This window comes from Amborella trichopoda, chromosome 13 (genome assembly GCF_054954075.1).
Source record: "Amborella trichopoda isolate Santa Cruz 75 chromosome 13, AtrichopodaSantaCruz75HAP2 v2.0, whole genome shotgun sequence".
Lineage (NCBI taxonomy): Eukaryota > Viridiplantae > Streptophyta > Magnoliopsida > Amborellales > Amborellaceae > Amborella > Amborella trichopoda.
In genome coordinates, this window is record NC_142348.1 from 619,384 (window position 1) to 647,058 (window position 27,675).

The 27,675-nt window shown below is 37.5% G+C and overlaps 1 protein-coding gene across 3 annotated transcripts; it reads right to left on the reverse strand.

Moving 5' to 3' along the window:
- Positions 1-430: 430 nt before the first annotated feature.
- On the reverse strand, positions 431-27,520 carry LOC18437417 (zinc finger CCCH domain-containing protein 14). 3 transcript variants are annotated; one of them, XM_011626261.3, is made up of 5 exons: positions 27,065-27,520; positions 26,576-26,671; positions 25,564-25,618; positions 1,538-2,302; positions 431-687 (listed from the first exon to the last, which is right to left on the reverse strand). In XM_011626261.3, exons 2-4 carry the CDS (start codon positions 26,661-26,663, stop codon positions 1,591-1,593), a joined length of 855 nt encoding a protein of 284 aa, XP_011624563.1. In that variant the 5' UTR covers positions 26,664-26,671; positions 27,065-27,520; the 3' UTR covers positions 431-687; positions 1,538-1,590. The 3 variants fall into 3 exon arrangements, with proteins under 3 accessions (XP_011624563.1, XP_011624564.1, XP_088712200.1); XM_011626262.3 differs by having other exon boundaries at positions 26,609-26,671; positions 27,065-27,387; XM_088856074.1 differs by lacking the exon at positions 25,564-25,618 and having other exon boundaries at positions 27,065-27,332.
- Between the last annotated feature and the right edge of the window lie 155 nt (positions 27,521-27,675).

The window sequence follows — 27,675 nt, forward strand, 5'->3', positions numbered from 1 at the left end:
TTAAACCATCAAGGAAACATTTCAAGTTCTGTATAACCTTTTCTTTCTTTCCTTGATTTTGTTCAACAATATTTTCAATTTTGTGTTGGATTGCGATTCAGTCTATCGGGATCACTTCATCAGAGGGCCAATGAGATTTCCAAATGCTGGAAACAACCAGGCAATTTCTCTCTCACACACGCACACAGGCCCACGATATTCGAAGAGAGCATGCAATTTTTTCACCCAAAAAAAAAAAAGAAGGTTTAATCATAAATTCCCATTAATTGCATACTTTTGCATACTACAATCTTACAGCTGAAAACAACATTGTTAATCCAATAAAATCAACGACTAAAGGCCATGGGTTTTCGAAGCTAAATATATAATAGGTTGCACTTATTTTACTTCAAAATAAACAGCTGCAATCCGTAAGAGAAAAACCCATGAATGAGCACACCAAATATATTAATACTAATACATTCTCATAAGATGGCAAATACCCAATTAATTTGATAGTTGCTTTCCAGTATGGTAATTGTTCGTGTATAAGTCAAAGATGTAATTGCCATGGTCAGGATCGAGAGTCACACCAGTCTTAAAATAAACTCTTCCTTAATGTGATTAATAGAAAACTGTCCTGCCTAAATCAAAATTGAGGACCTCAATTACCTCATTCACTCGTCCAGTCCCCATCTACAGTAGCCCCTGCATTTTCAAGGAAATACAGTTCAGGAAAGGGAAAAATCGGTCCGCCAGCTAAAACGAAAGCACAAGCTAGTACTGTCAAAGAAGTCAGTGTTCTATGAACGCATAGTCCAGCTCGTTTAATACTAAGTAAGTCCAATAAGGTCAAAAATCGAAATGAAATCAGGAAAATAGCAGTGGAATCGGTAACTTAGTAAAGACCACACCAAGCCAAGAACTAGTAGCACATAGTGGAAATAAATATTTCCAGAAGGGAAATGGGAAGGTCATGCAAAATTAAAACTATATGTAGCTTTGAGGATGCAAAATTAAAACTATCTGTAGCTTCGAGGAAGCTGCAGTGCATATATACATATCCAGACAGGGAAATCCCAAATCACCTAAGAAAAAGGCTGACAAAAAAGGAAACAAGGAAAAAAGACTCATAATAACAAAACTGAGATTTAAACTAACAAAACACAGAACAAATGCAGGTATGTCTGAAAATCTTACATGAAATGAGGAAAACGAGGAAAGTCCCAGACCACCTAAAGAAATTTCCAACCCATGAATAAAAACTAGGAGCGTGGTTGGCCAAAAAAAGAAATATAAACCAAATTCTAGCATGTGATAAAAATAGATAACGCCCAAGAATGCAACTAGGCCAACTAGGTACCTAAATTAAAAATCAAATAGATATAGAAAGGGGGAAAACCCCCTGCCACTCAAAAAATCAGATCAATCTCTAATCAAGCATTTGAAAATAAACATCAGCTTTCGCCTGGGCCAAAAATTGGAGAAAGAATATGCATACAACTAGGTACACAGATGAAACAAAACCAGACAAACAAGATAGAAACCAAGATCTTACCTGCAATGAAAGGATAGTGTGAGAGATAGAGAACACATGTCATCACCAACAAACTAGGCGCGCAGCTCCGCTGCGCCATGAGCAAAGCTGCACTTCTCACCATATGTGCACAAGCCCTTTGGGAAGTTCTCACACATCTTTGTCTTGTAATTTGACACCTTCCCCGACCCTGCAGCCACAGCAGGCCCCAAGCCTGGCCTTGTTGCCACATTGCCCACCGAGTTTTGCATGATGATCTCCCTCACCATTGCGCTTGCCTGATTGATTTGATCAAAGGTCCCCTCCAACTCAATGTTCTTCAAGTTCTTATCAGTCTCGTGGTCTTTTATTGAGAGCTTAGCACCAGTGACCCTGCATATGTGCTTCGAGTGGGCCCCGCCCTTCCCTATGATAGCCCCTGCCAATGAAGCCTCAACACTTATTTTAGCAGTGGCTGATGCCCCAAAGCTTGTGGGAACTGCACGAGTGGGCCCACCGACAGCCATTGCCGGATCGCGTGTACGGTCGGAGGAGAGTGACATTCCGAGTTCTTTCTCGCCATGTGCAAAGTGACACTTTTCACCAAAGGTGCAGCCCTCAGGGGTGTTGTATTTGTTGCACAGTCGGGTTTTGACAAGAGAGGCGGAAGTAGGGGTAGCAGTGCTGGTGATGGAGTTTGGCCTTCTAGTGGCAGATGCTAAACCTTGCACTTGGGATACGGCATGGATGCCTCCAGGCACATAGTGAGAGAAGTGGCATCCCTCACCAAATGGGCATCCGACCATGCTGCACCATGAGCAGAGAAACGAGTTCAAGACCAGTTGTGCAATGAAGGAAAATCGTAGCAACATCAAATAGAACATTTTCTTTTATAGAAAGATTATATTTTAATGGAGTTTATACTTTTATTTTTAAGATAAATCTTTCTATTAAGAAAAGATTACATTTGACAAGTGTCCAGGTCTTAGAATTTCAATCGGGTCTTACCTGAAAGGCTGAAACCATCTACAATATCTACCAGATATTGTATTTTTTAGTTAAAAAAATGGCAGGCTGAAGTGAAGTAGAAGAGCATCATTATTTAGAAAAAGAAAACTAACCAAAGAAGCCTGGCTTTCAGTCAGATTTCAGACAAACTGGGTGTGGATTCCAGCCACAATAACATTAAACTTATGGATGCAGTGCTGACCTCTATGCCCCATTTAGGAACAAACAAGAATCAAAGAAACAATTGAACAAATCAAAAGCTTAATCCACAAAATGGGGAACAGCAGAGCATAGACAAACAAGTAATAAAGATGTAAATACATTAAAAATATCAAATGTTTCCCAGAAAAAAACATTAAGTATAACTATGTTATATAAAACTATCTCATGCTGATTCACCATACAAAGTTTCACTCCATAGAAATACACAAACACAAGATAAATATCCAGGCAGCATTAGTAACATGTCCATGACGAGCCAACAATGTAGGAGTCAAGTTTGATTGAAGTAAAATCTCTGCGAAATTATTCCAAGATGTTACCAGAAGTTGCAAGAGACTGTTCAAAATGGAAAGCATTTTGTGGTTTTCAGTTATGACCTTTTCTCTGTCTAACTTTAAAAAGTAAATCGCTGACTTCAGATACCATCATTTTGGTCATCTCTGTGAGAAGAACAATGTTCCGCGGGACATTGAGGGCTTAAATTCACTCGACGAGTCAATGGACCTGAAAGCTGATGGGACGAACAGGAGAGTAATGGCAAGGCTGAGTTCAATAAGGTCCTGAAACAAGGAAAAGTGTTCTCGTACCAAGAGTCCAGCGGCACAAGGAGGGGGATAGTCAATAACATCCTGAAACAAGAAGAGCTAGCTACCTGACTTATGCAGGTCTGAAGCAGTGTCATTTCTCCAAACCAAGGTGGCTTTGTCAAATACTGTAAAATATTAGATGGACATGGCCAATGAGTGTATGCATACTAGGACCATCTCGAATGTCCCTGGCCTTGTTCTCAAATTGGATTGAGAGAAGGCTTAAGTTCATAGTTGTTGGAGGCAGGAGAAGGATTGGTTAGAGGAACGCTGAACTTCCATAGAGTGGAAGCTCCCTAGGGTTAGGATCGGCATCTGTACATTCATTTAGTTAGGAACTAGGATCATCCTAGGATACCCGGGAGCGAGATCTCATGTCAATGGGATCAAGGTCTTGACTTGGAGATTCTGGGTTCCATTATATATAAAACGAGACTAATTGATAGTATATGATAAAATTAGGATAGAGCCAATGCCAGCTCGATCCATTATCATACACCTTAGATTATTACCACAGCCATAGTTATAGTACTCTAATTTACTACAATAACACAATTTAATAATATCATAAATTGGTTTACTATGATAGTAAAATATAGGTTTTTAAAACCATAATCCTACTATACCCAAGATGTGATTTGAACCACAGTTTAACATTTCTAAAGACATAGATATATAATACCAAGGAGAGGACCAGTAGTTCAATTAATAGTATAGCTCCTCTCCTTGGAGGGATTCTACAAGCATGAAGACCAAGATCCCATTTTATAGGGAGTGAGATCCCTATTTCTCTAAAACCCAGCTCCCTTTAAGATCCCATGGAGGAACTACGGGATCAAGTTCATAAGGTGGGACCGTGAGCCCCAAGGTTCCAACATCTATGCTTAAGATCATGTAGATAAGGACATTTTTTATACCAGGCTGTATCTCTACACCATATGCCCCTTCTTGCTTACTATTGTTTCCAAGCTATTCAGCAAGTCCATCTCGAACATCTACAGCCATAATCTCATTCAGGGCTTCAAAAGCTCGAGAAGAGGTAGGTCAATCTCACATCTTCAGTACGAACACGACAGCCTGGTGCTCTACGACACCACATCACACCATGTGGACAATCTCTAGTTGTTCTTAAGATGTATCGAGCTAGCTACAAAATCAAAATTGTTATCGCCAAGACTATCATGGGTGTATGGACCCTGGGCTTGTACAAACACAACTGAATTACCGGCCGCTAACAACCGGCAAATCCACGTGATTTAGAGAGAAATAATAAAACTAAAAAGAAATCAGCAAGAGGAAGAATGAACACAGGGAGTCGAGAGCTCGTCACACACCCATCAAGAGTAAATAAGAGACTATAAAGAAAGAGAAGAAGCTCTCTCTCTCTCTCTCTCTCTCTCTCTCTCTCTCTCTCTCTCTCTCTCTCTCCAATAAATTTTATTTCATTACATAAAAATTAACTACCCATACAATTGATGTTCTTTTCTCTTTAATAAGAGCTCTTATTTTCTAAACACATCATACTCAAACCCTTAATTTATTCCACTTTTTCCTCCCCTTGTACCCCCAAGCTAATACAAGAGATAAGCCTCTTTAAAGATAAAAATGGTAACCTCCTATTAAAGATGAATCTTCCTAAAAAGTAAACCATGCAAAAGAAAGTAAAAAGGACCTACCAAAAAGAAAAAAACTTATCCTTCCAAACGAAAACCATGGACTCAACTTATCTTAAAAAATTTACAGAAAAAATGGACTTTATCAAACTAATCTAAAACCCAAGAATGATCCTATTTCTAACAATTACCCCTAATAAACATACACAAAAAAAATAAAGAAATAATCAAGTCCCCCAAAAATTGAGCAAAATAAAAATATTGAATCCATCCAGTCTTGATCTGGATCATGAACCTAACTCGCTAAAAGGATAGGGTGGTGTTGGACTAACTTCATCCGTAAAAAACATTTAGTTATGCTGCTATGTATAAGCCAACCAAGTCAGGCGCAAGAGGATGGTTTTGTTGAGTGGGTGGAGCAGAGATTGTCAGCTTGAAAAGGAATGTCCCCTCGTAAGAGGAAGGCTTGCAATGTTAAAAGTTACTTTGTCAAATATTATGTCCATCAAATGTCACTTTTTAACTTGCCCACAACTGCGGTCAGGGTCGAGCACCTCATGAGAGTATCTTTGTATGGGCAAATGGCGCTGGCAATCACAAATTCCATCTTGCAAATTCGGAGACAAAATGTGGTCAAAAGAGTTGAGCGCCTCATGAGAGACTTTCTATGGGCCAACAACAGTGGGACTTGGAAATTCCATCTTGCAAATTCAGGGACAATTTGTAAGACCAAAAAAGCAGGTGGTTTCGATACACGGAAACTTGAGTACATGAACTCAACACTACAGGAAATTGGTAATGGTGTTTCATCACACAAGGTCTTCTATTGCAAGATTCCATGTGACTTAAATACGGACTTGACAACTCAAGGTGTCTGCCAAATAGATCTCCTATGCTTGAGTTTCAGGGGTCTTGAGGGGTGCATTTGATTTTAGGAAGATGTAGCCAGAAGCCGCATCATCCCAAATTTTCAGATGTGGCGACTTCCATGGGGAAGGAGGGCCATGGAAGCCAATTCCCATTTCTCATTGTATTTTGGAAGCCACAGGGAGCATTATTAGCTTCCAAAATACCATAGCAAGTCCTAAAATCAAACATGGAAGTCCTATAGTTTCAGAGCTGCAGCTTCCCAAAATATCACTCGCCAGAAAGGTATTCTTTCTTGATACTAATGTTTTTCAAGTGCAGTGAGATTCTTGAATAAAAAACCAAGAATCCAAGCAGAATGTGGAATGCAAGTAGTTCCTTGGATAGTAATTTCCCGTCCCTTTTTACTCTAATAGTGGATTATGATATCCTCTGCGGCCAATTGGTTTGGTTCCCCGAGCTTTAGAAACCTAACAGAAGATGTGATCCATGAATTACACATTGTTTTCCCTACTAATTGCCAATTTCATTCCCCAGCAAGAAGGGATAAAATGGTGCGGAAACCTCGGGAACCTAGACCTTCAGGTTGTTTCTTTGTCGCATCGCTTTACAATGACCAGTAACTCAGATGCAAAACTTATCCATACCATCGAAAATCCAATTTTTTAACCGGCTTCCTATAAGCAAAAGAGTGCTCAAAGTTTATAACATCCAGCAGAGGGAAACATGCTTAACAAACTGGTGTAATATGTGCAAAGAAGAATGTAGACCATAAACTATCTATGTTTGAACCATTCCTTTGCCAGTCAGGGCTGTTGTTCACTCCTGGAACTACTCAATGTGTATTGGCTTATATCTGTGTTTGTGCAGCAATTGTTTGCAACCCACTTCTCAGACCCTTCACTGCCACGGGCTTGTTTCTTTGGCTTGTATCCACCTTGGCCATAGTATGAACCATAAGGTTGGAACATAACAAGAGGACCTTTGAGAGTCATGAGCCACATGTAAAGGCTGTAAAGACTGGATCAAGGCCATGGTCATATTCTGTACTACTAATCGAAAGGAGTTTAGGGCCTTCTTCCTCGGATTTTGCAGCAAAAAGGAAATCCATCTCTTGAGCTATCCCCATGTTAATCCCCCTGCTAGATGGCTCTGGAAGTGGGCACCATGAAACTTAATTTTGATGGGTGCTCCAAGGGCAACCCAGGACCAAGAGGAAATGAGGAACCATGGGCATTATCAGAGATAGCTCAGCCACTGTGCAGCTCACTTTTTAAGGCCCATAGGAGTTAATTCACCTACCTCGTCTGCGACAAAGGCATAATTGGAAAATGTCAAATTGTTTGGGAGAAGCTGGGGCTCTTCGCTAACCATCAACGATGGCTCAATGGATGTAGGTAACCGAGATGAGTCTAGGAGTGCCCCCTGGATTCTAAAGTAAGTGTTTGATAAAATTGCTGAGCTATAAAGTCCCTTACAAATCACATTCAAACAGACAGAGGGAATCCAATGCAGTGGCAGATTAACAAGCCAAGGAGGTGGCTTCCAGAGTACTAATCAGGCAGTTTATATTTTTTCAGCTCCTTTGTTTTTCAAAAATTTGTACAAAACAGCAAATTGCTCCCCCCACAATTTTGGACAGCCTGGTATTGAAACATGTAAACCACATAAAGTTAATTATATAAAGTCAACTTTGAAAAGATAAAAAAAACTATGAGACACGTATAAAACATCAACTTCACTGACACACAGGTGTTTATATTGATGTATCAAATATACCATCTTTCATGAATAAAATTTGAGGAAGTATGGATGTTCTATTTGTTTATATAAACCAAGGTTTAAAAATGGATTTGTGACTCAGATCGGCCACCCTGAAAACCAGGTTGGATCGCTGGATCGGCGATCTGGATTGGAGAATCGGGAAAATCGTCAGGCTTCGAACTCAAAAGAAATGTCAAAAGATACTAAAAATAGTGTTTTTTGAGTTCCCAAAAAAATTGGGGGTGGTGCATTATGTACTTTCATTATTTTGCACAAGTACGTGAATGTTGAGACGTCGTTCCCCTTGCTGTTCGTTGACCATTACATTCATCATGAATATGAATACATGGTCCAAAATAGAGCATGCAACAAATGAAATACAACCTATTACCAAAATGAAATACGGTGTTGTTCCTTCCTCATCATCGTATTGGTGCTGCTCACAAAAATAAGCCACATGAACACTTATGCAACAATTTGGAGAAAATATGGGAACTTTTGAAGGAGAGGAAAGCTATAGTTTAATTTTCTTGCACAACATTGAGGTAGATGCTCTTGCTAAGGAGGGAACAGAAGAATACAATTCTACAAAACTCTCTAACGCTGGTCCATTTGAGCGACTCGTTCTTGTTGTGTATGTAAATTAATTTTGATCATAAAGAGATAGAAGTACAAAAGGACTTCAACAACAGAAGTTCTAGACCAAATTCCTGATTTCTCTAAACAAAGATAAAGGAATTTAAAACCCCAAATTCATATTAGAATTTCGTCTCATGAATTTAATTATATTAAAAAAAATTGAGCTATTCAATCCATCACGTAGGAATTTGTCTAGAGTCAAATTGCTCTGACACTTCCTTCAACGAATCTCATAAGTCACTATAGCTATTATTATAAGTGAACAAGTAGCGACGCCTACTGAACTTATTAACAGGTACCACCACATCCTCCTTTGCCTAGGTGACCCGCTCCATCGAAAGCCCAAATCAATTCCTGATCAGATCTGTAGGATTTTGAGCTACTACTGGTTTTGTGGAGAAAATTGAGCTATTCAATCAACCAATATTATTAATGTATAATTATAATATTAAATTAAACATTATCCAAAATAATAATAAAAATCCATATTATGAGATTTTAAAAAAAAAACCTATAAATTTTCAGTTTATAACATTAAAAAAATTCATTAGAAAAACGACTTTTCCAAGAAAATTGGAAAACAATGCATCAAAACCCTGTAACCAATCCTTCTAAAAACAATAATTTAAAAGAAAAAAAGATCTCACAAACCCTTTAACCAATCCTTTTAAAACAATAATTTAAAAGAAAAAAAGATTTCTCACAAACCCTTTAACCAATCCTCAAAATAGCCAAAATTCATGGTTTTTTCCATTTATATCCATTAAATTGACTCTAAAATATTGAAGATAGTTTCCTTAAGATCATTTTGAATCAAATTTCAAGTAATTTGATTCAAATTTGAGGAAGAACCAAACAAAATGGCAGAACCCTAAAATTCGTAGAATTCAAGGGGAGGGGGAAAAAATGTAGAAAAAGACATAGGAAATGAAAAACAAACTTACCTAATTTATATTAAAATTAAGGCTCTGTGGATCAAAAACCCCACTCAAATTTGATAGAAGTCGACCCACATCAACACCACTTCGTTTAATTTTCATTGACTATGAAGAACACAAGAAAGAGGAAAAAAGGAATATTTGTCTAAATAAATGCGTTGAGTAACGAAAGATGTATAGAACCTTTCAACAAGATAGTGCTTTTTCAAATCTCTCAAAATGGAATATGATCTAAACATATATGCCATGGTTCCTTACTTCGACAGGGTGTAAATATATAAACCCTAAAATTCGTAGAATTCAAGGGGAAAAAATGTAGAAAAAGATATAGGAAATGAAAAACAAACTTACCTAATTTATATTAAAATTAAAGCTCTGTGGATCAAAAACCCCACTCAAATTTGATAGAAATCGACCCACATCAACACCATTTTCTTTAATTTTCGTTGACTATGAAGAACACATGAACCCTAGGCTTTCGAAGCAAAATCGATACACTATCGTAGTTTAATCAGACAAATCAAAGAAACAATTTTGTGGAGGATTCGAGGATCTTCAACTCAAACCAAAATACATAAAATTTGGATAGAAATTGAAGCCAAATCTCAAAAAAGGTGGATCCTTTCAAAACCGGCAAACCCCCAATTTCAATCGCCAAATCGAGGGCAGAAATTTGCATATCAGTGTTTCAATCAACAAAACTGTTTGTATAGCCATTTCTCAACCAATACTAGACTGAAAAAGGTGAGAAAGCGGATCAAAAAATCCAAAAGCAAGTTTTATCGGCGATTCCACTGCAGCGAATCGACACAGCTAGTTCCCAATATTTGCACGAACCAGTTCGGGTTGGATGATTTCCGATCTGGATCGGTAATTTTTTAAACCCTGATATATGTTATATATCACTGTCTCCTCATATTTCATTTCTCTATGAAACATCATCATGGAAAATCTAAGGGGGACAGTTTTTATGAGAGCCAGCAAGCTAGCCCGCAAACAACTTACCAAATCTAAAATCAACTAAAACTAATCGATATAGACTGAAGCAGAAAAGCAAACTAGAAAACAAGGCCCATCTGCACAAAGTATACTAATCTTCATAACGATCAACATTTTGGAGGAAAGACTTTTATATTCGTTATCCCTGCGCATAAAGTGTAGCCAACCCCAATTAATTGGGAAAAAGGCTATGATGATGATCATGATGGTCCCTGCACCTCAAGTATCTGACATACTTTTCTTTTTAGAGAAGTTTCTTATTTAGACTTAACAAATCTTGTGTCAAAAAATTACAAGAAAGAAGAAAATTTATATATAGGGCATTATTTAAAAAAACAAAAGAAAGAATGAGAATTATGTAAGGGTCATTGCAACTTTTTTTTTTGGTACAGGAGTTAGTGTACTACAATTTCTAAGGAAAAACCTGAAGATGAAAGACATGAACTATTTTATTAAATTCACAAGTGCAATCCACACTCATGTATAATATTTGCAGGATGGGAAGTTACAGCCACAAGGGGGGCAATCATATCAACTACAAATCAAATGCTAATCTAATGAGATCCAAGTCCCTCTACCTAAAAGAAATTTGATTTTAGTGATTCAACGCATAAGTTCGAATTTACCCCAACAACTTTCCACATACAAGTGGCAATTATATATGACGAGATGAATGTTGACTTGCATCATGTCCGAAACACGGTTTATACGCCAGTTTCACACAATTGTAGTGTGCATGCATTGGCCTTCTCACTAACAAACTTCAAAAACTTGCTTGCTAGTTACATCAGCAAATGATTGACTATGCATTCGAGGCGCACCTCGAATGGTGAAGTATTAGATTGATACCTTTAAGAAATGAATGCCAGCCTAGCAATCATTGAGGTCCCACCATGGCCTTCTGTATAGGGCAGCTCAGGCTAATTCAATACAGATGAAATAGGAACATATGATCCATGTCAGCATCCTAGTGTGTAACTGGGCATCAACCAAAACATCAACCAAACTGTATAAAGTTTCACTTGAGAAAGCCAGCCAATTTAACAGAAGGCCAACCAATGGGGACGTGCGTCAACATTACGTCTTAGGCTCCATTCCCACCATTACCACTTCAAAAAAAACAAAAATTATACTACTGTTATCTCCACTTCCAAAGATTCCTATGAAGTGACAAGCAAAAAGGACAACGAATTATCTTTTGTTTCATTGTGGTTTCACAGCTTGTGCCATGGCCTCCTTTGCAATCTGTCCAGCAGCCCATGGAATAGGTCCTTTGTTGTTGGACTACCCAAGGTGCTCAAAGTAGTGGACTACCCAAGGTGCTCAAAGTAATAGACTAGACCACCACACCAAAAAAGACATTTTAATCGGGGGCAACCCCCATCAATTGGGTTTGGGAGGCTCAATTTAGATTCTTAGATAAACTGAGAAGCCAAGAGGGGTTTATGCCATTCAGAATTCATTGTGGGTTGGTTCATTGGGTATTCTAGGGACCAACAGGAATTGGAGACACACACCACCCCGGTCACAAGTTCATGTTTCATTCCTCCTCTGCCCCATCCATGGTGGAGCAAGTTTATTTTAAAGGTAATATACAGTTCGAATTCAAGCAAGCTTTTCTTAGGAGAATAAAGAACCATTTTGGAGGGTATTCTTTAAGCCAATCACAGATTCTGTCACTTTTCAGTAAGAGTTTAAGAAAGCTAATACTTTGGCGAACTCTCAAGCAGATAAAAGTGTGAAAAAGGAAACTTCTGGCCCCAAAGTACCCTTTCCTTGCGAGTCATTCAATCCAGGGAAACTTTGTTCTTCGATTCCTGTTTTCCCCTCTGTATATGCTTTGTCGTGCCACCATATGTCTTCATTTTCCACACTTTGTACAAATGGAGGAGTAGTTTGGTGTGATTAATTTATATGCTCTGTTTAAATAATAGAGCAAACAAAAAAAATATTTGGAGAATCTATATGAAACTGACACAATTAAGATAATTTATTTCCAAAACAAAAAACACACAAGCAAGATCTCTATCACAGGTGAAATTAAAACGCACCTTACCAACTTCACTAGGATAGACGGCCTACTCGTATACTACAATCGAACTAGTAGGAATCTATCTATCCTGCCCATCCCTAACCACATTATCATTTTTAGAATTCTATAATGCAATCACGGAGTTTACCCCTCCAGTAATTCCGTAGCCTTCCCGACCATGAGGGAATAAAAAGTCAGCACGAGCACAACTTAGCTACCATATGAACTAAAAAGTCTGAGTCACCTCTAAAAAGTATGAGTCACCTCTACGTAAGAGACACGACTCAGCCACCTTGTGGATAAAAAATCAGCTATAGTTGAGTTGATACAACTCAACCACCTAGCAAGGTTTGAAACTCTAAAAAGAATTAAGTATTTACAAGTTCTACAAAACACAGGTGATTCCCCAGTCATCTTGGTGAATTCTAGGAAACACATGCACGCATACAACCACACACAACTCAGCCAATAATGTCTTACAGTGCTATGTGTGTTAGAGTCTGACAGGGGCAACGGGTGTTGGATTCCTCATGACATGAAGAAGAGGGGACATGAACACACACGCATGCATGCACGCACGCACACACACACACGCATGCATGCACGCACGCACACACACACACACACACCGATATTGACCACTTTACTGAAGGCACAGAAAAGAAGGGAGGCTGGGGGAGGCAACGACAGAGAGAGAGAGAGGTGTGTGCGTGTGTCCAAAACATAGCAAGGATCTATTACATTCAACAACACATTAAAATAAATCAAGAGAAAGTAGCATTCACACTTTGGCTTTTTTTTTGGAGAATGTTAACTTTATAGCATTAACACTTTGAAACTTGCACATATTATATGACAATCTATAATAATTGAATTAAAATAATAAAGGGCTACTGTAGGTTACACCACTCCAGTGGTGAATTTATAGTTTCCCGCTCCCGATTTTTTATGATAAAATACCTTTATATGTTCAAAAATGGCTATTGACTGTAAATTGATAATGCATCTTCAGAAGGGTGTAGTAAAAAAATTTATAAACCTAAACTTCATATTAGATAACGAAGCAGCTTGTCTGTTGGATTTTTTACTCTTTTTTTTGGAAAGCGTTGACTGAAAGGACTATATTTTAAGAAGACTAAGGACGCCAGATCCTGGCTTGTCAGTTAGATTATTAGGCTAATACTCCTATTCATAAAATGTCACTTTAATATAATGAACAACCGTATTTGCCTAATAATCTAACAGTCTTAACCCAAAGGATACAATTGCTCTCTCTTCCTACTCATCTTTACCTAGCTAAAAAAAAAGGTGGATTTGATTTCAAACAAAAACTTCATTTATTTTATTTAGGAAAATCGTTTCATTGGGGCTGGATCGCAGTTCTATATATGCGGTCCAAAAAGTGTAAAGCATTCATCTTAAAGATGGATGCAAGTAGGTGTTCCATCTACAAACAATGGAAACTAATAGTCCAAATGTTTTCTTATAAGAATTATTGTTTTTAGTTTTTAAAATTTATTTATTTTTTCATATTCATGATTTCCATGTTAGAGATTACATGTCCTTAAAAACTGAGTCTTAAAATCCATCTCAAAAATAGATTTATTAAGAGGCCCGCATTTCTACATATGCGGGCTTGGCCGCATAGAAACTGGGTCCTTTTAATTATAGCAAGATAAATTACTTGTTAAAACCATACCAATGAGATATGCTTATGGCATCTAACTTCTCGAAAAATATGGACGGCTCCAACTTCATGATCTTGTTGAAATACCTAACTAACGGGGATTCCCACTATCAATTTTACTTTGTCTAAATACTTCTATTATAACAGATCTTATATGATATTATTAATGACCCATTCATTTATAGATTTACCAAATAATATTCTTAAGCCATCACTATTCAATCCTCTACCCACATTCAATTGCATATTTTAGAAAATACTGCCTCTAGCCCAACAATGCAAAAACCTGATAAAGAAACTCATAAAAACGTATTAATTTTCAAAGCTTCCCCTTTTTACAACATCAAAAGAAGTATTAATAAACAACTAAAATAATAGGACCCTTTACCCATAATGGAGCCATAGTCATATTTCACCCCCCACCCCCCCCCCCGCCCCCCCCAACCCCGTGAGCTGCCTTGCTTTCTCTATCCACAACTCTGCATAACATGGTTGCCAAGAACCTCTTTCACCCATTTGTTACCAACTTACCATGCCTTCACATCTTCCAAAACACTACCTAAATAGGTGCTCCTACATTGCCTTAATATGTAATGGGATGATGAGTATGGGGTTGTGTTAAACAGACAGTAAAAATCCTACATACTACCAGCTGCGCTTTACTCATTCTCACTTATATTAGAATTATATATTTTATTTCTTTACTATACTAACTATAAAAACTATAACTATACAAGAAAATAGAAAACTATAAAAGAAAAGAAAACCTCTAAAATCTCATTTTTCATCTTTTTTATTTTTTACATTTTACATAATTAATTAGATTAGAATTCATTTTCTTATATGTATTAATTTTTAAAATTTAAATTCCTGTTCTAGGTTTTTTTTTTTTTTTTCATCTTATTGTTATCTTTAAGAGATAAAAATTTAGATTTGGGGTTATATTAGGTTTTTAATCTTCTTTGGGTGTTTAAGTCCTTTTTTTTTAGTTTTAGAAACCGAGGGGTAGAATTGGAACTTTCTTTTGGACGAAGGGTTCGGATTTAATTCGAATTTCTTATGAAACAAGTTAGGTTTTAGGGTTGTTTTCTTTTATAAATATGTTACTAAAAGATGGAGTAAAAAAAATAAGAGTTTAGTTTGGATCTTATGAAGAGATATTTTTAGGGTGGCTCCATCACAGACCCTAAGAGAGGGTATAATCTCTCACCCCTTTAATTTTTGTCTTTTATTTTTTATTTATTTATTTTATTTCTTGTGTTCCAAGCATCAAGTGGTATAAGAGCTTTACAAGATCCAACCATCATAATGCCACCTAAACCTACTATTGTTAATGATGATCTATTGCCACAAATTATAGAAGCTGTGAAACAACATTTGACGAAAGCATTAACCAATCCATGCAAGGTATTCGACGAGAGATCAGCATAATGAATTAGCAGTTGCAACAGTTGGAAAGAGAGGGTGTTCACAACCATGTAGATCTAGTGCCAAATTTCATCTTAGAGACGAATCTTTTCCCAATTAATTAAGGTCGGAACGTGAATTCTAGTATGCCATTTTGCTCTATTACAAGTCATACCCTCAATAAGGCAATAAGTCCCCATATCTTTCCAAACTACTTCCAACCACATCCTTTTGAGCCTACCCCTTGCCTTTTTAAGTCCTTCCACTTAAACTAACTCACACCTCCTAACAGGTATTGTACTTAGTGGCACCATACATGGTCAATCCACCTAAGTCTACTCTCTCTTATCTTTTCGCCTATTGGTGCCACACCTAAATTATCCCAAATGGATTCATTTCGAATTCTCTCCCTGCTTGTCTTGCTACTCATCCATCTCAACATCCTCATATCCGCTACACTCATTCTATGGGTATATTGTTATTTGTACGCCCAACATCCTCATAGAGCAAAGCTGGTCTCACAATTGTCTTATAGAACTTGCCCTTCAGCTTCATTGGCATGCGGCAATCACATAAAATTCCAATTTCACATCTCCATTTCGCTCACCCAGCTCTAATTCTATGTGCGACATCTTCCTCAATCTCTCCATTTTCCTATATTATTGACCCAAGATATCGAAAGTGAGGTCTTCTTTGTACTTCCTGGCTGTCAATCTTAACTACTTCCTTATCTCTACTTCTATTATTAGTTTATTACTATGCTTGCATTCCATATCCTCTGTCTTAGTCCGGCTAATTTAAAACCTTTGGATTCTAGAGCATCCCTCCAAAGTTCTTTGTATGGACGCCGATTCAGGTCTCATCGATCAAAACTATGTCATCTGCGAACAACATGCCCCACAGTACCTCATCTTGTAGGCGTCTAGTTAAATTGATCTTGAACGTAATGTACAAATTAGCAAGCAAGACCATGTATTGTAGAGCATCCACGAGATCTCGATATTCAAGTCAATCTTTTCAAGTAGGATGAGCTCAAAAAAGAAATCAGACATTATGATTGACATCCAAGAGTTCCCTTACAAGTTGCACATTAAGTGTTTGATCAATTGGTTTATTGAAGAAGATAAAGTACCAAGGCAAACGGTGGGAATACATCACCAACTATGAGAAAGGCCTCTCAAGGATATGATAAATAAACAACCTAGAGGTAGAGCGTCTCCCAACCCCGAGAGAATAATGTAATTAGGGTTTTTTATTTTTATTATATATTCTTTTTAGGAGATTAAAATTCATATTTAGGATTATATTGTATTTTTAATCTTCTTTAGGAGTGTTTGTCTTTTTCTCTAATTTATAAAGAATTGAGGTGTGGAATTGGAACCTTATTTTATTTTTTTGGAGATGATGGGTTGGTTAGACTTCCCTAGGGAACAAGTTAGGCTCTAGGGCTGTTTTCTTTTATAGATAAGTAACTCTAAGATCAGAATAGGATGAAGTAAAAAGAATAAGAGTTTATCTTAGATCTTGTGAAGAGATCTTTTTAAGGAGGACTCCCTCGTAAACCCTAAGAGAGGGTATAATCTCTCATCTCTTTATTTTAATTTGTTATATTCCTGATATATTTATTTTCTTTCCTCTACTCCCTTGCATCAACAAGTAATTTACGCGTGCGCATGCATCTTAAGATGTATGAATCGATCCACAATACAATAATTTACGCAGCAAATACCATCTCTTGAACATAATAAATATATGCCTCTACCAGAACAATGATAGGGGGGAAGTATACGAATCTAGGTCATGTTAAATGCATTAAAAGTGAGGACGGAAGGGTCTTTCTTAATGACAAATGACAAGGGCAATGAAAAGTGGATAATTTATTTTCAAAACTTGTTAAATGACGGCTGCTCTAAGAACATGTTAGGAGGAACCTTTGACATAGTATGAGGTCTTGGGTAGGGTTGACAATTTACAGTTTAGATTTGAAACCTGAATTTCGGACCCTATCCGGATCCGGGTATGGATCCAAGATTTGGATCCGACAAGTCGAATCCAGATCCAAAATGTGGATCTGAATAGTAATGCTGATCCGATCGACGTACAGGTGGGTCTGATCTGGATTCAACTCAATTATTAAAATATTTTATTTTATTTTATATACATATTTTATATAGTACTTTTTTGTTATACAAATTATTTTATAGAAAAATAATAACATATAAAATAGTTTTTTGGATCCCATCAGGTCTGGATCCCATGTATACTTTTTAGATCCAAAACCAAATGCAAATATTCTTGTTCCAATCGGGTCCAAATACAGATCTGGATCCCACGTGTACTTTTTGGATCCGAATCCTGATCCAAGTGGATCCCAACCTAATCCAATCTATTCTTAGCCCTTGTACGAGGTCATAAATACATTCCTAGGATTATGATATCTAAAGTGAAAGAAGCTTTAAGAAAGATCAAGATATGAAAGACTTTAAGACCAAATGATATACCACTGGAGGTCTGGAACTGCATGGAAGAGATTGGCATGGTCCAGTTGATCAAGTTGTTCAACAAGATTTTGAGAATAGAGAAACTACCAAATGAATAGATTAAAAGTATCATGATATCTAATTACAAGAATGAAGGAGACATAAAACTTTGTACGAAGTATCAAGGTATCAAATTTATGAGCCACAATAAAGATGTGGGGGAGAGTGATTAAACGACTACGATATGAAACGAGTTTATGAAAAAATTAGTTCAGTTATGCCAAGGTGGTGAACCATGGAGGCGATTTTCCTACTTAGGTAACTGATTAAGAAGTTTAAGGAGAAGAGGAAAGACCTCCACATGGCCTTTCTTGATTCACAGAAACCATACGTGTAAGGTACCCAGAGAGTATGCTAGGTGTTGGAATATAAAGAAGTTTCTAAGGATATATTAACATGGTGAAGGATATGTATGAACGTGCGCTAACTAGTTTGCGGATAACTAGTGAAGGGAAGTGAGTTTTCAATGACAGTAGGTTTGCATCATGACAGTAGGTTTACATCAAGGGTTAGCGTTGAACCCATATCACTTTGCTTTGGTTATGGACGAGTTAATTAAGCATCTACAGATGACGTACCGTGTGTTGTTTGCAGATAATATAGCTTTGATTGATGAGACTAGAGACAATATCAACGCAAAGTTTGAACTTTGGAGGGATGCTCTCAAATCTAAAGGTTTAAAATTGGCCGGACTAAGACATAATATATGGAATGCAAGTTTAGTAATACTTTTTCTTGACGCTGGTTAACTTTATTGAAAGAGAAACATTGGAATACATTAGGTAAGGAAGAAGAAAAGAATGGCATCCCACAAATTGCGTGTTCAAACTACAAGGGGGGAGAGAGAATATACAAAATTAGAAAAGAAGACGAAACAGTGTGAAATCTAAAAAAAACTTCATAGAAAAACAAAGATAAGAAAGAGAAGAACAGGGCCTAGATGAAAAGATGGGATAAGAGGAGCCTAATGTAAGAGAGGTTTGTAATAGATTATCCACTGACGAGATCCCAAGGCTGAGATGATCCGAACGGTGAAAGGGTGGCTACAAAACATGGGATGATCTCAAGGGCCAGAAGGCACAGAAGATAATGGCTAGGCCGTTGGATGCCAGATTTCCTTCGCTACGCCAGTAATAGTCAAGCTTTATTTTCCTGCATCTAGGGGTTGTCTCCCTGCCTTCGCTACATCAAGGGCTAACCCTTTGAGGGATTCAGAGAGGATAAGGGGGTTCCAACTAGGAATAGTCGGAGGGCATTACTAGTTCATTGTTGGAAGACTAGGGGTGAAGGGGCAAAGAGGAGAGAAAGGGAAGAAGAAAGGCAAGGATCTAGAGTAGCGGAAAGGAAACGAGGATCTAGAAAAAGGGAAAGGAGATAAGAAGAGAAAAATGGGGGGAAAAGGGCAAAGGAAATTTTTTTTCTTTTTTTTTTTCGTTTTGCTTTTTCCCCTTTAGCCTTTTCCCAATTAATTGGGGTCGGCAACGCGAATCCCGGTTCTCCATTCTACTCTATTAAAAGGGCATATCCTCAGTGATGTCATATATATATATATATATATATATATATGTGTGTGTGTGTGTATGCGTGTGTGTGTATGTATTCTCCATTTTTTAGGGGAAAAAAGTTCTCATGATTAAAAATAAAACGGGGTTGAAGGGGTGAGAGGGTAGAAGGTAGGTTGAGAGAAGAGAAAAAAGAAAGGGGGTGGGGGGGTTCAGATACTAGAGAACGAGAAGCAAGGGGGGAGACAGAGAGAGCTTATCTAAGTGAAACAAAGAAATAGCATGAATGTTTTTTTCTCATTTTTCCTTATGTTTGTTTCTTTTATCCTTTTTCCCTTTTAGTAATACTAAGAATAGAAATGAAGAATTAGTCAAGATTGATGGCCAAGAATTTATGTATTGGATTGATAATCCATGAGAATGGAAAGATTAAAGAAAATGTCGCGCATAGAATTCGAGCTAGGTAGAGAATGTAGAGATATGCTTCTAAAGTCTTATGCGATCGTCGTATACCAATGAAACTAACAGAGAAATAGGATGGTTGTAAGACCAGCCATGCTTTACGCGAAGGAACAGTGGGCGTCAAGAAATAACATATCCATAGAATGAGTGTGACTGAGATAAGGATGTTAAAATGGATGGGTAGTAGGACAAGAAGGGATAGAATTTGGAATGAATATATTCAAGAAAACTTAGGGGTAACTCTAATGAGTGATAAGATGAGGAAACTAGACTTAGGTGGTCTGGCCATGTACAATGTCGACCTAGAACAACACCAGATAAGACAAGTGATTTGGTTCAAGTAGAAGTATCTAAAAAGGGGAGGGACTGGGAGGAGGGAAGACCAAAATGACATGTGATGCAGGGAGAAAATAACAACCAAAATAATAATAATAAAAAAAAAAACAGTTAAGAGAATATACCCTCTCTCAAAGTATGCAAGGGAATCCACCCCAAAAACAAGGTCTGCATGCGAATCTACCCCAAAAAGATCTTATCACAAGATCAACTTTATTCAACTCTCTATGATCATTCTCTGATCTGTTTACAATGAGGAACCTCTTCCTTTTAAATAGACTTTAAAACAGATAACTAAAAAAAATGACCTCTCTCTAACTTCCACGAGCTTTGCCCTATTTTCTCTCTCCTCCCTAATTTCTCTCTTCTCACACTTTTCTCTCTCCCACGTACCACCCCTATTTCTCAATATTTATCATGATCTTACCCAAATCTAACTCTCTTATCTTTTTCCTATTTGAATACCCCTTAAATATCTCACTAAATCTAACTAAATCTGTTAAGCAACTTTAAAATAAGATAAGTTTAAAAGAAAACTATCTCACGCCACCTTTCCTAAAAACCATTCTTGAAACTTTGCATCAACATGGGTAAAAGTAGTAAGAAGATAAATGATGACTTATAGTCAGTGGTCAAAAAAGCGGATTCAACTGCCTAGGCGGGCGCCTAGATACTTGTGCACCTTGGAGGGGCCAGCAAATGGGTCCGAGCATGTAGGAGAGAGGTCTCACATTGAACACTTGGTGGACACGTTCATATATTTCTCTTCTTCTTATATGTGGAGAGAGAATATGAGTTTGTGAGAGAGGGCCTCACATGGAACACTTGGAGATCATCCTCTTATTTTAGAGAAATTTACATACAGACCATATTGGGGGGGTCAAATACAAAATGGGACGTTTGTCCAAAATTACGAGCGACAACCCCCCCTCACGGCATTTTTTTTCCCCAAGTTACCCCCCACCCCTTGGTCCAATAATGCAAACACCGGACAGATGGAGTTCATACCGTGCAAAGCAAAATAGTTGTCTGGTATTTAAAATACCGGACAGCTATCTGCTATCACCAAAACCAGCAAGCCCTCTCTCTCCAAATATCGTGACTCTGAATTTTTAAAAAAATAATTTCTCTCAACCCTTCTATCTCTCATGCTCTCTCTCCACTCAAACCATCTCTCTCTCTCTCTCTCTCCCCCCCCCCCCAAAACCTTACAATAGGCTAATAGATTCCCTGTTTTTTGAATTTTAACATCGTGGAATATGGTGGCCACTATGGTTCTTTAGGGTTGGACAGCCGCCATTTTCCTTGCTGAAAAGCTTCTTCTCATGAAGCAAGGAATGTGAGGACCGTAGCTGCAACTCTGCACTTTTCTCACAAGAATAGAGTGAAACTTAATGGTAAAAAGTATATATATGTCAGTTCTCTCTTGGGGTTTAATGGTGATTTATTCTACAATTCTTTTCCACAAATGGTATGATATCAGATAAAGATGGCATCTTTTGATGTTTCATGAAATTTGTATGCTCTTTAATTCATGGGTTTTTATGAAGTTTCTTATCATTGCAAAAGGGCCTACCTAGTGTACAACAATTAGATTTATATTGTTCTTTTAAATTAATGGGATCGTATCAAATCCAGATTTAGAAGTTACGGTGAGTTCTCTCTTGTTACGATGTTGGGTCTTTTGATCTAATGCCAATATGGGCACTGTTTTAGTCTAAATTTATATAGGGGAGAGAGATGGGGTTACGGGAGAGAGAGATGGTTTGAGGAGGGGGGGGGGAAGAGAGCTTAAGAGAGAGAAGGGTCAAACACTGGACAGTTGTTTTGCTTTGCACGGTACAAATCTCATCTTTTCGGTGTTCGCATTACCCTATAGGGGGGTAACTTTGGGGAAAAAAATGTTGCGAGGGGGGTGAGGTGCCGCCCGTAATTTGGGACAAACATGATCCTATTTTGTAATGCACCCCCCCCCCCCCCCCCCAATATAGTTCGTATCTCCTTATTTTATTATGTATTGTATGTATAGAGAGCATATGGGCCAGTGTGTGTGTTTGTGTGTGTGAGAGAGAGAAAGGGGACTCCCAACGATCACTTGGAAGCTATCTTCTTTTTCTTATATGTGAGAGAGAAAATGAGCCCATTTAGCAAGATAGATATGGGCCGCAACCATATTTATATGCATCAACTATTTTTTTATTCTTTTTTTTGGAGAAATTTTTTTTTTTTTGAGGTACTTATGTTTTTCTTTCTTTTGTTTTTTTTTCTCTTTTTTTCTAAGAGATGGCATTAGGCGTGTATAGTTTTGGTGAGCTAGAATCACCCCCCCTAAAAAAACGGCACAAAAAAATTACCTTTTGCCCCTTTTTAGGGGGAAAATTACTTTTTTACCTTGGCCAAGGGCATTTATTTTCCCTCCCACATGTTGCATCTAAGCACCCACCTTAATGCAAATGCCTAGACCCAAAAAATGGAAGAAAAAAAAACCTTTTCCCCCCTTTTAAGAGGAAAAAGTTACTTTTTTACCTCGGCCAAGGGCATTTTTCTTCCCTCCCACAAGTTGCATCTAGGCACCCACCTTAATGCAAGTGCCTAGCCGCCGCCTTTGGGCGGCTAGGTGGTTACCAAGGAGCACACCTAAGCATTTTTAAAGCCAGACTGCCTAGGCGGCCAAATTTTTCAGCATTGCTTATGGTGTTACTGAGGGCATAGTCCTTAATAGAGCAAAATGGCAAAAAAGCATTCTTGTAGCCGACCCCAAATAGTTGGGATAAGGCTCGGAAGATGATGATGATATACAAAGCAGCCAAACACCTACTATAATCAAAAGGAAGGATGATACCTGATACAGTCAATATAACCATATTGTCTATATTTAAAATCATAAACATGAATGCAGGTAGAAAATTTGGTACGAACTTCGAGTGGACAATTCAAAACATGTTTTGATAACCCTAAAATATTTGCCTAAGGGTTAGTAAGATGCCACCATGCCAAGCTTAAGTTACGGCAATGTTTCAAAAAGCGTTGGGCAGCGCCTAGGTTGCGGGGGGTTTCCAAGCCGCCCAACGCCAAGGCGGGCGCCGAGAAGCTAGGTGGCCTAGTAGAAAGAAACATGTCTCTATAGTCTAACAGTATAAGTATAACTGTATAACAAATAAGAATTAAGGATTTAGGGCACATCAATGTATAGTACACAACTCCACATAGCACACACTCCATACTCCAAAACTATAAGTCCATGTTAATTATCCATAATCTGATAGTCCATACTCAACAGTCCACACATAATTAAAACTTAAAATTTACCAACCAAATTACCAAAGTTACCAAACCAGTGAACTACAAATCCACAATACACAACCACGAGGAGGAAAACAAAAATGAAATAAATTCTTGACAACCATAACTTTGAGAAACCCTTTGATCCTATGGAAATCACCAAAAACTAGATTTTTGGGGTTTGTCGCTCTCTAAAATAGGCTCTAATGGGTTTTAGATTTCAAATGAACCTAAAACCCACAATTTTGCTCTTTAGTATTAAAACAATGAACAAAAAATGACCGCAACAAGGGGCATTTCCTTCCCTAGGCAGCTGCTAGGCGCCCAGGGATATCCTTCCTACGCTTGGGCGATGTGCCCAGGCCTTCTGGAACACCTAGGCATTGGACAGTCCACTTTTTAAATCACTGATTTATGGAGTTTACAACAAAATTAATAACATACATGACAGAACCCAGTATAGTCGATCTTTTGTGAGGAACAAGTTGCACAATATCAATGAACATGAAACATAATAATGAACAAATACTATAGCATTATATACCACTAGTGCAAAGTTGATGCTTAAAACTCTTGTATAGCAATTCCAATTGCACCTAGTCTTGTTCTAATGGGAACTAATAAGGCATATACATAGCCATTTCCCAAAGAGAAAAAAGATAATATCCAAAGAGGGATTTTTTTTGGTCGTGTATGTGGGTGTGGGTGTGGGTGTGGGTGTGGGTGTGGGTGTGGGTGTGGGTGTGGGTGTGGGTGTGGGTGTGGGTGTGGGTGTGGGTGTGGGTGTGGGTGTGGGTGTGGGTGTGGGTGTGGGTGGGTGTGTGTGTGGGAGGATGTTGAGGGAGCTAGTTTTTACACCCATTTTATTTGTAACTACACCCGCCATGCTAACTCACCCGTCATTTGATGCTCTAGGCAAAAATCTCAATAGTTTTAATGGGATGGCCCTTTCATATATCACACTCTTCCTAATATCTAAGTGCTTTTGGCAAGCTTCGCCTTAAACCTTCAAATATTCAACTTATCTACAAGCTTCTCATTAGAACCTATTTTGGGAAAATAAATAAATATTGGAGCTGCATGGCCTTTTAGCTCGAGAAGTGACTTTATAAACTGCTATAAACAGTATCCTTATCTCTTTTAGTCTACTAAAATGGAACCTCAACAAAATAGTGAAAATGAAAAATAGGGTATAATTAATGAAAAGTAGCAAAAGTAATGACGGCAATCTAATTTAAATATGGATTGAGCACCATTTGGCATGTAGCACCACTTGGTGCTGGAATTCCAGCCATAGCCCAAAAAGAGAAAAGAATCCCATTTTGATTCACATTGAAAAAAATTCTCGTAAAGGCAGCCTCCATACAGTTAAATCCTTGCCTTCAAAGTCTCACATGAGGCAATTGTGAAAAATACCCCAATCTGATGCAAAGATGGGGGAATACAGTTAAGGGAAGAAAATATACTGCAAACTCCAACCCCAACTAGGAGAAGACTTGCGGAAGACTAGGATTTTGTGTCCTAGATAGAGAGATAGTAGTTTTGAAAGAGCGAGAGAAAGAGAGAATTTGTATTGTGATTTTGGATTAGGAAAAGCAATCCGGCTTGTTCATCCACTCCATATTCAGCCAAATATTAGAAGGTATGAGAATGAAAGGACCAATGTATTCCCTTTGATTAAAGGAACTCAATAAGTCTAAAACTTGACAACCTTAGGGTATTTCAAAGTCTATTTGCCAAAGATACTACTCAAAGTGACTATGGAGTTGACAAGAAGTGTTTATTTGCCAAGAGGGTGGCTGAATAACCTAAGCCCCTATCAAAATTAAAGGAAAAACATAAACCAACAACAGCTCCACTTCCACATTACACATGGAACGATGAATAGCTTCTTAAAATATGGCCATTGTCCATGGAAAATGTTTAGATCACTTTGCTATATTTTGAATGAGGAATGGTTCTAAATTAATGACTAACAACTTGATACAAGGTTTTGATTATTTTCTTCATGGACTTCATTATGAGGATGGTATAATCCTGTAAAAAACTAAAAAATCGATAATTAGGAACAAAAAATCGCTATTGAGTGTATAAATAAATAATAAAGTATGATGTCAAAGTTTTCATATCCATAGAAGATACCATACTTTACATATTTGAATTGGATCAGTTTAGATTATAACCTGAAAAACTTCGTACACGGCTTTGATTTGCTTCCTAACCCAGCCAAACCCAATTCTGTTACAGCACATTAAGTTCTTTATTTCAGAATACCATTAGATAATTTATTAAATCTTCAATTATCGATAAAATAAAATAAAATTCCATGTTATAAGCAAAGGCTTTTAGCAAATATATTAATGCATGATACTTTTAACTAGATATTATATTGGTCAAAGACATACGAAAAAGAGAGAAATTTCAACTCCATGGTAATTCTATCCAGAGCAATTATGCTTATGTTCCCTAGTCGTAATTAATTTTAAAGATCAAGTGACATGGGACTAGATTGTCTAAAAGCTGCAATTTAATAATGCTTCTTCCAACTGTTATTTAAAATTATAAAACTAACAAACGAGTTTACTTAATCGCAGTAATGGCCAGTACAGAACCTACAGATCAGTTCCTCAAGGAGAGAGAGAGAGAGAGAGAGAGAGAGAAGGAGGCAGGGAGGGAGGGAAAGAGAGAGGATGAGAAAGAGAGAGCCATTAAAATGCATAGTAAACAGAGATGGGCATGCAGCGGTGGAGAAAACAGTCCTGGGCGACAGTTAATTGAGAACATAATCATATGTAACACCTTTTTTGCGGATAAAAATTTCTACAACGGAACTTGTGGGGATGGCCAATACACACTAGGTGCCTTTCTCCCAGCTCCTTGAAAGGGTCATTTTAACCAAAGAAATGTACACTCCATAATACTTGAATTAATGATGGAGTAGGCACCCATTAGAACCATACATAGTGACCACATGAATAAATTATCACGGATTATAACATTAGAATGGGCATCGTAATCCAAATTTCATCAACTATTTATGTTAAGCTAAGCAAGAAAATGAGGGATATGGAATCCTTGCTCTGATCATAAAAATAACTTGTTCCAAATAATGAATTTGGTATTCATTCATGCAATATCAATAATGTTGGGAAAAAACACATGGCAACCAAAAGGTTCAAAACCAACAAAAAGTACCTCCAAAAGATGAGTTATGATTAAATCCATTACCACTAGCAACAGCATCTCCTTTTGCTTTCTTGCGATAGGGTACCAATGGATCCATGGATCGCACTGGCAAAGTAACAAAAAGTTAATAAAGAGGAAAAATACCAATATCAAAAAGAGATCGACTCGTGATAATTTATAAGCAGAAAACCAGAGATAACAAATGTACATTAAATGGATAAGCAATGCACATGAAATGAAACAGTCGCAACCAGACTTTTGCAGATATCTATCGACGATGGCTACCAATACCACACAAAAAGAAAAAAGAGACCAGATTATGATTTCCAGAAGCTAGTAACAAAGGTAATCTTTGTGAATCTCTGGGGGAAAGGAAATAAATCGTTCAACATGACCAAAGAATAAAAAAAATAAAATAGAACGATCACCCGAAATCAGAATGAAAGACCATAAACCAAATGACGAAAGATAAAACTGGAATTAGGATTTCGGACTTACCTGTAACAAAGCGTGAAACTCGACCTCTGGACGATGAATCAAGAGTTTCGAGACGGCCTCAAATGGAGGGGAGAATTATAAAGAGAAAGGAAGCAGGAATTAGGGCCTCGAAACTAGAAGAGAGAGAAGATGGATTCGGAGAGAGCGAATGGGGTTTCGAAAGACAAAAGGGTTATCTATAAACAGGCATGGAGGCGGGAAAACAGAAAATGAAAGCTCTAGGGTTTATCACGGGTCGTGGGTGGGAGAAAAAATAAAACCTAGTTCTAGTTCTATAAATATTTTCGGCGAGAAAATCCAATATCTGTGGATTTCTGTGCGTCGGTTTCATTTTGGCTTGTTGCAAATTTGAAGTCCGGGATATTTCCAAAAATAAAAATTTCAATGGAGGGAATATCTTAGTTATTTTTGTGTTAAAGTAAAAATAACATGTATCTAATTAAGGATTGAATTGTACGATTGAATCTCAATCACCTCTGGTTATCCGATGCAAATATGAATATTCTTGTATTTTATTTTATTTTTTTTATAATTCAGTTGTAGGAATTAAATTTGAGATATAATTTTATTGTGTCTTACTTTTCAACATAAAGTTCAGTAAAACTTCGTCA